Source organism: Diadema antillarum, unplaced genomic scaffold, assembly GCF_040938485.1.
Source record: "Diadema antillarum isolate AM-2024a unplaced genomic scaffold, OU_Dant_1.0 scf00000057, whole genome shotgun sequence".
Classification (NCBI taxonomy): Eukaryota; Metazoa; Echinodermata; class Echinoidea; order Diadematoida; family Diadematidae; genus Diadema; species Diadema antillarum.
The window spans coordinates 2423384-2432353 of NW_027270946.1; the positions used below are offsets into that span (position 1 = coordinate 2423384).

The 8970-nt window shown below is 40.8% G+C and overlaps 1 protein-coding gene across 1 annotated transcript; it reads right to left on the reverse strand.

The window, feature by feature from the left end:
• Nucleotides 1–2151: 2151 nt before the first annotated feature.
• On the reverse strand, nucleotides 2152–8970 carry LOC139715923 (uncharacterized). Its single transcript, XM_071627476.1, has 8 exons — nucleotides 8918–8970; nucleotides 7923–8084; nucleotides 6689–6757; nucleotides 6158–6190; nucleotides 5233–5336; nucleotides 4329–4363; nucleotides 2760–3937; nucleotides 2152–2257 (listed from the first exon to the last, which is right to left on the reverse strand). The coding sequence occupies exons 1-8, from the start codon at nucleotides 8968–8970 to the stop codon at nucleotides 2152–2154; spliced, it is 1740 nt and encodes a 579-aa protein (XP_071483577.1).

Below are 8970 nucleotides of genomic sequence, written 5' to 3' on the forward strand. Positions count from 1 at the left end.
TGATCATAGTGTATATAAGAAATGATGTTATGCCACGCATATAACACACACACACACACACACACACACACACACACTACCACCACCACCACCACCAACAACAACAACAACAAACTTGTGGTTGATAACGAATAAACAAGTGACAATTTGTGACCACATTATTAGCTTATGGCAATGTTGATGAGGTCACGTTTGTCCATGGACATTTTCAAGTATAAAAAATGGGCTACTCACAAATTATGCTGCTACTAGTAGACAGCATAATTTGTGAGTAGGCCTATTTCTGCGTGCTTGAGTTATAGCCCCCCCCCCCCCATCCCCGACCTGATCCACTCGAACATCATTATGCAACTCTGTAGGCTGTATTAAGTTCTACAATATTTGAAGTGGACAACCAAACTGTGATAAGCAGTGCGTGTACATGTAATCGTTTTTGTTCCAAGTGGAATCTCTGGTTTGTACCAGCCGTTTGTTTTTGTTTGTTTTGTGTGTTTTAATAGGAAAGTCTGTTCCCCATATAGCTTGAACTGCTTTATCATTATCGTTAAGTTGACGACTGCGTAATTTCATGGGCCTGGATATCAAATATAATAGGTAATGTCGAGTATAATTATCGTAAGATGCAATCAAAATGATATTTGAAATGGGAACTGCACTTTTGAAAACGTAACTGCTAACTTAGTGCAATTATTGTCAATATTTATATACGGTATCGCATCATGATCTACATGATTATCACTATAACGATTGATCAGCGCTACAACCGTCGTCACTACCTGAACAGCTGACCGGCATATTTTTCTTGCTCTACATCACTCTACAGATTAATATGTTAACGATTTGAAAATTAGGCCATATACGTGTATTTCTATTTCTTTCTGAGGTGATGTCATATAAAATATTGCATTTTATAATACAACGTTGCATGGTTTCATAAATATTTTTCTTTTTCTTAGTTAAAGAAGTGCTTAAAAGATTGAAATGAATTGAATCACGATGCTGAAAACTATGTGAAATGTATGTTCTGTATTCTGTTTGACGCTTATTAGTTTGATGGAAATGCAGTACGACTGAATTAACTCAAATTGAATTGCAATGATCAAGTTTGTCATTATCATAATAAACATCGTAACCATTAACTCAATAATTGCCAGCTACAAAATGTCGTCACCATTTTCAGTATCATCTTTGCAATCCGACTGGCATCGCAATCGTCAATATAATCGTCATGAATTATTGCATTAGTCATCCAGTCTGTAGTCATCATCTTTATCATAATTGTCAGCATCACTATAGCGACTGTTGCCATCGTCAACACCAGTATCGATGATCTCGCCACTATCATCGTCATCGTCACCAACAACATCTGCAATTCAACTGCCGCTATCAACTTCTATCACCAACACGAACACCTTCAACGCCGACTCCTTGATTTCACATTAGTAATCTTCTTTAAAATAAAGGTGCACAAAATAACTTGAAAGAATCACACGTGGAGTAATTGCGTGTTGCGTTCGATTTGTTATATATTTACAAAGATCAAGAATTAGATTCCCATGTGTCCTTTATCACGATTTGCTCCGCCAGAGTACATCTTACATCGTTTAATGTCCCATGTCCGTGACGTGCGAAAAGCTGGTCAAAGCCAAGCACTTACAGTGCATCCTAAAGATTTATTTACAACATTATTTGCATTGTATGTACAGTGTTGTCTCGGCTTTCCTTCTTTGTTACTTGGTAAATTTTTCTTAAATCTACCAAGGTTGTCAAGTAATTAGTTGCATTGAATAAACGAATCGAATAGCTTGCATAAAAGGAGATAGATAGATAGATAGATAGAAGGACAGACAAATAGAAGGAGAGACAGAGGGAGAGACAGAAAGGGAGAGAGACACTTTGGCAAAATAGTGTATGTTTGCACGAGATAAAGTGATATCTCCCTGGTTTCGACCTGTTAAGACTATTACCTACTGTGGCAATCTTATGAAATATTTTATTTGTATTCATTACTCAAATGAACATTCGTTGTGATCTTGTATACAATATTCATTGAACTTTTGAAATTCATTTTGGAGATTCTATGACTGCCTTGATCTAGCATATGCATTACTAAAAAAAAGAAGAAATAGTTTTCATGACATCATGTGGCCGTTAACCTCTGAAGACTGACGAATGGTCACCGTCAAAGAAACATTTTCTGCCAGAATGGTTTGAGCTCCGCAGATCCGGTGTCTGCTCCGGGTATATCGCATGATATCTGTGAGACGTGAAGGTAACGAGAAATGAGATCGTAACAATTCCAATGTAAAGTTGTTGTTGTTGTTTTTTTTTTTCAAGCAGAAGATATCTTCGAAAGCAATGAAGATGCTGATATTTCAAAATGTAGACGTCGTCCTGTCTGGGAAAACATTAAAGGAGAATTGCCGACCAATTAATTTCTTTCTTTCTTTCTTTTCAGACTAACTTTTAACTGTTCCAGAAACTATCGTCAAATAAAGACACACACATGAAAGCTTCAGACTACTGCAACAAATTCAAAACAGTAAGTGCAGTGGACCCATGTTTCTTGTGAACCTTAAATTGGTGGGTCAGAGTGAGGATGTTGCGTTGTATAGGAGCTCACGGCACGTTTTCATGTTGTCGAATCATTACAGACCGTGATTAACACAGTGGAAGAATGAATACGAAACATTCATGAATAATCTATTTTCCGATTAAAAAACCCGTAAAAGTTGAAGATGAATGACCTGAAACCTCACCGTTTGTGTGCCTCAGTCTTGAAGCGGAGACCCAGGCGATGGGGCGTCTTACTCCCTGAAGGGGTGAGACAGTCTGAGAGGGGTGCGGGTGGGAGGACAAGAGGGGTACTTCCTGCCCCCTTCCGGATCATAATTCGCTTCGCCAGCTCGTCTTGCAGCTTGCGCACGGGGTGCGACGATGATCGGATGCCCGGAAGTGCCGCCGACGGTTTAACAGCTTGAGTCCGGTAACTAGAGGGAATCGTGAAGGGCTGGTTTTGTTGCCTGCTGTATAGCATACTCGTATTGAAAGGTTGTGAGAGACGTTCAACACATTCTGGTATATTCCTGGATTCGTCCACCTGTTCGCTGATATCGTTTGCCGATGCCGACTTCAGTGCGCCAGACTCCATCACCAGAGAAGACGGCAGTGGAACGGAGGGAAGCCTCGGTGAACGCAGTGCCGACGGGTGAGGTAAAGATCTGATGTGTTCTCCTATCTTTGAGGACGAGAGGAGTTTCCGACCTGTCGAATTTGGGCCAGGAGCAGCGAGAGGAACCGCGATGTCACGGCGCTCCAGGAGCTGGGATCCGCGGATGTTTTCAATGACGAGCGATGTGCTCGGTGGCCAGCAGGGTCCCGTGCCGGGAATGGTGTAGCCACTGTCCCTGGTGTTCTCACGACTCTCGAAGATCTCTGGTGTGTCGTTGAAGCTGACGCTCCGCTTCGTGCCGACGGAACCACTCTTGGAGGACTTTGGTAGTCCCTGCGAGTCACCGACTAGGATGCCGCGCTGCCCAGCGGAGTCGCTCTTCATCAAAGGTTCCTTGGTATCGTCACCAGCATCTTCACCCTCTCCTGTCTCCTCCTCCTCCTCCTCCTCCTCCTCTTCAACTCCTTTTTGCTCTTTGTCACAGTCATCGGTATTCTCTTCTCTAATCAGGTCACTCTCCAAGAATACTGGGTTCCCTCCCAGGAGCCGTCCTCTTGCTTCCAATCTGGCTGGCTCGACATCCCGTTGCCATGTCAACGGCACTGGATCGAGTCGTTCCGATTTTGAAGCTGCCGAAGTATGTTGGAAGTCGGTGTTCTTGGAGTCTCGGGCACGGCCTCGGTAAGAGTCTTGGTAGAGAGACGTGTGGTAGAGCTTGTCATGAAGCCGACGAAGGGCATCATCATACGAAGAGTTGGTGCTGGTCTATAACGAAAATAATTTCAAAATAACCGTCACTTTCTGTTTTGTTATTGTTACTATAAATCATCATTGTTCAACTCTTTCATTACGCTTGATGGTTACAATTACTCAGTACTACCTACAATCCATTAGTTCTCAAAAGGAAGGAGTGGGGAATTCACGCGAATGTTTGTCGCCATTCTCATGGTGATCAATATAACTGTAACGTTGCTCGTCCTCCGATATTACTAAATCTCTTCACACACCCAATTTTCTTGAATGATAACCATTCCCCTACATACCGACAGTATGATTCATTTAGCAATGACTTTCAACAAGCGCGAGCTCACAAACACACAAATTCAGCAAATTACATCGACAGAAGAAATCAGATATGTTATTTCTTGTATCTTACCGACTGAAATGACGCTCTGCCGTCTGTCGCATTTTCTGTAAGAACAAAGTAAGATTGGTGAAACAAACAGTACTCAATCTTCCGACATAGCAATAGAGGAACAGATGATAAACTGCAGAAAGATTGAATTCTCCCGTACTTCACCAAAATACAGAGGGAAGATTTAGGATAGCAACAAAGATCGCAATTTAGAGACCGCAAAAGAGTGCAAATGCTATGATAATTTATGACAATTTGTCACTTTTCCAAACCATCCCTACGATGCTGCTGCTTTGCTCAACGTGCACAAATCTGATATTGTTTACTTGCTACGACGATGGAGTATAAACACGGCAAAGTAAAATAGAGACTTTGCTGAAGGCTTGATGGTTTTGCTTTCATTTGTGATGTCGCACTTTTGAGTTTACGGAAGTGTGCAATGAAAACATCTGTCACCCATGATGGAATAATGTCTGCAAGTACAAATGTCGATATTTGAAACGATCACAGAAAGGTTCTCGGTAATCTTACTAATATATAAGAGATGCCTATCACACCTGTTTTTTAATTACACTTTTGTGTCGATTTGCATGTCTTTAAACTTGAGCGTGAGAATCACTTATTGTATCCATTATCACATATAGCTCTCATCTTTTCATTACTTGTTTTCCGTGTGGATTGACCTACCGCCCCATCCCCAAACGCACACATATAGGGAAACCCAGTTATCATCATCATAAAACATTCCCGAATAGGGTTATTGAACTTTGAATTCTTAGATTTCGAGAAGCTCAGGGTAGGTTTTCTGTAAGAATCTTGAACATGTAAATCATGTTTATATTCTTCTACTTGTATAAAATCCCAGTGCTTATTATTATCACATTTATGTCATACTTCTATCTTAATTACGAACGGCACTTATTACCTTTTGCGTCTGGTTTTGGCGTGCCATCCGGGAAGACTTCAAACATGGACTTATGGGAGTAGTACGGATGGTTGCCAGGCCAGCGGTCTCGTTGTCGGGGGAAGCTGCGGTTGTGTATAATCACGAGAGGAAAATCACCATTGATTTCTCCGCGCACTCTAACACCCTTTTACAAGACATTGCTCGGTCAAGGCATTAGCGAGCTTTAGATCGGCGACGCGAACGCTATAAGATGACGCTCATTAGGCCAAAAATGGCGTCATGCACATGCGCGAGAGAGCTGTTTTCATCGCTCGACACGGGAGGAGGCGTCGTCTATAGCGTTCGCGTTGGAGATCCAAAGCTCGTTATTGTTTGATCCAAACTAGAACTATCTGCTTTGTTTCCAGTGGTAACTATTCAAGAAAGTTCGTCACCATTATGTTATTATACAGTCTGCTGGCATACGAGATTATAGTAAGGAGTGTATGTGGTTACCATAATTGATGCACTATATCTGTGACCTCAATACCCCCAAGAAGAGTGTTTGCATCTACTTGATGTGAAGAAATTCATATTTAGGAATACCAGTTATCATGGTTGTCTTGTGCTGTTAACCATCACGATTTCAAGGCTCACGGGGAGCATCGTGCAGGAGTACCACTGATTTAAGTATAACGAGAATGCTCATATGTTATGGCAATAAACAGATTAGTATATCTAACATTGAAAATTAACAATATACAAGAAAAGAGTTGAACGCATGAATAGTAATGTAAAAAAAAGCCTAGTAAATTTGCATGTTTTTTGGGAGCGATGATGCAAAGTGTATTATTTAATCCCTTTTATGTCATGATAACGTCAGGAGTAAACTACATGTCAACGAACACGAAGTGGCGCCTCTCTGTATGCCCCTCAAACCTTTAAGCTACACCTTGGTACTCACCCTTCGAATGGAGTTTTCATCGGCGCCGATAAGCTGCAAGGAAGAAAGACGATAAGAGTCATTTGGCAAGATGACTTGGTTTTACATATTATGAACTGACGGAGGAGACTCATTCAAGCAATATCTTTACATATACAGTAAGGTAACATTCTGCACATCCTTGTCACACCAAACGATGGAAGCAATTCAATTTGAATTCACTTTTTCTGACGGAATTGTTATCTGCTAGATTCGGGTCTGTGAGAAGGTCGTGCCTCGTGGGATAAATACACTTAATTTTAAGTAGTTTCTTTGTTTTTGTTTCAGTTTATGTGTGTGTATAATTATGTTTTCGACAACCACACCCGAACAACGGTTTAGTGTATTGTCTGTAATATCGGACGAGTCACTGTATATTCAAGTTATATAACGGACATGAATCAATTATTGAATTTCAAGGCAAATACTGATAGATGACATTTTGTACGCTTAAAACGATATTTTGCTGTTCCGAATCTCGAGAATTCAACAGAAGCAAAAGCATAGAATTACCGTTCATCGTTTATTCGGCATCCGCTCTTCGCCAAATCAGTCAACCTATAGGGCTGGTCATACATCATCCTGTTCGACACGAAAGCAAAATCAAGGTTAATTGATTCTTCAAATTAGTGAAATGCTTCCGTCGAGATATTTTCATTGCAACCGATTGACGAATTGCCCTACATCGACGTAAATAAGCACTGAATAGATCAGTGCCTTAGTGTTTTTGAAAACATCTCGACAGAAGAATTTCACTAATTTGAATAATAAAAGCAGTACCCGCTGCATGCTGTTATAGGGATTGGAGCCAACACTTGCTGTCGGGCGGAGGCTCGGTGGTTTGGTGGAGATGACGCCTGTCCGGGGGTCGGGAGGTCGTGGGTTCGAATCCTGCTCGAGTATGTACGCCCATGATTTTTTATCATGGCTACTACTAAACACTGATCAATTCAGTGCTTATTTACGTCGATGTAGGGCAATTTGTCGATCAATCAAGGTTAATTGAATGCTTGAACGATCAATGCAGGCCTATACCTGCTACTTTGGAACACATGGAATGTAATGACATCCAATATGTACTCTTTTCGGATCATTATTTCTGTAAGCTACCGAGACATTTCTTTTGACAAGAATGTTGACGATAGTCATAGACTTTCATTTGTCATGAATTTTTAATTTGACTGAGTTTACAAGGCAGAAGGAAATGATGACGATTAAATTCATGCCGATTTGACTGAATAAAGGCTGGTAAAGTTCTGCCTCTTTGTTTACTAGGATGGCCAGTAATTAGTGATTGCCACTTTTTTGTTGTTTAAAGTCACAAATGATAAAATGGAAACAATAATGATTATGACATCGATGGATTCAGAAGTATGGCGTCACTTGCTTATTTTGAGTTCATTTTATTTCATTCCATTTTTTAATTACTTTTTCGTACAAGAACATAACGGAGAGTCAGTTGAACAAAGTTCATGAGTAATATTCAACACCTATTGATAGTTTCAAGACATTCTATACAAACTCTTGCAGATGCTTAAAGCGTTTGATCAAACGGTTGTTAATAATCATCATTTAAAACGAAACAAACTTCCCAAACTTGCCAAAGGTGGATGAAATAGTAAGTTGATAAAAGTTACAGACTCTTAGAGATGCCGACAGGCAGACATGAAACACACAAGCAAGCAAGCAAACAAACAGACAAACAGTGGGTGAAGTACAAACAAGCAAACACACAAATTTGTCTCACGGTTTGACAACGCCGCTGCCGAAATGACGATGGCTGCGACTGACGAAGAGATCCCGGACTCTTCGGCGACCCAAGAACGGGTGTCCTCCGATTCCTCCATACTCCGTCAACTTCTCGCCCCAGTATTTACCGCCAAGGGGTGGGACTGCTTGTTGATATTCCCTGTGGAAGAAAAATTGGAAGAATGCAGAGATGATCGTCTAACACTGCATGAAGTTGACTTCTGGAAAGAGGATGGCTCTAGAGATACGTAAAGCCCTTGATGGGACAAAAAGAGCGAGAAAGGAAAGAACAATATCATCAAAATGGAGTAATGGCTAACGAAGAAAAAAAAGATATAGTTACAATTACATACACAAACGGAGAACAAGCGAGAGATGAAACAGAAGAAGGAATCGAGCGCGTGATGATCGAGTCTTTGAGCCCGAAATAGGGTTTGGATTGCAAATTTACCGATTAATATTGTGCTTCTAACACAAAAAGACCGACTCAAAAGTTGTGACGAATAAACAATGAGGAATTCCGGGATGATATCATCGCGATTAAGAAAGTGTTGAAGAACGATTACAATCATCATTAATGGCCAGCAGTAGCGTTACATCTGCACTGCCCAGTTTGCCTCCTCATCATTCTCCTCTCTCATCTCCTCTCATTCTCTCTCCATCATCCTCTTCCTCGTACTCTGTCTCCACCTCATTATTCAATCTTATTTTTCTCCTTCACTTTATGTCCGTTCTTACTAGTACCACAGTTGAAAAAAAAACTAATTTACTTTCACTTTAACTTTCTCCTTCTCTTTCTCTACTTCTTCCTGTTCCTCCTCTTCTTCATCCTATTTCTGTCTCTTCTTCTTCCTCCTCCTATACTTTTCTTTTTTTCTGCTTCTTCTGCTGCTTCTTTTGCTGCTTTATTTTCAGATCTCTATCATTCGTCATCTCGGCCTTCTTTGAGAATGAAGGACATTCTCAATGCACATAAAAAGAAAGCGTTATTACCATTTTCTGCGCTGGCACACTTGAACGATATCCAACATCGTGAGCGAAGCCAT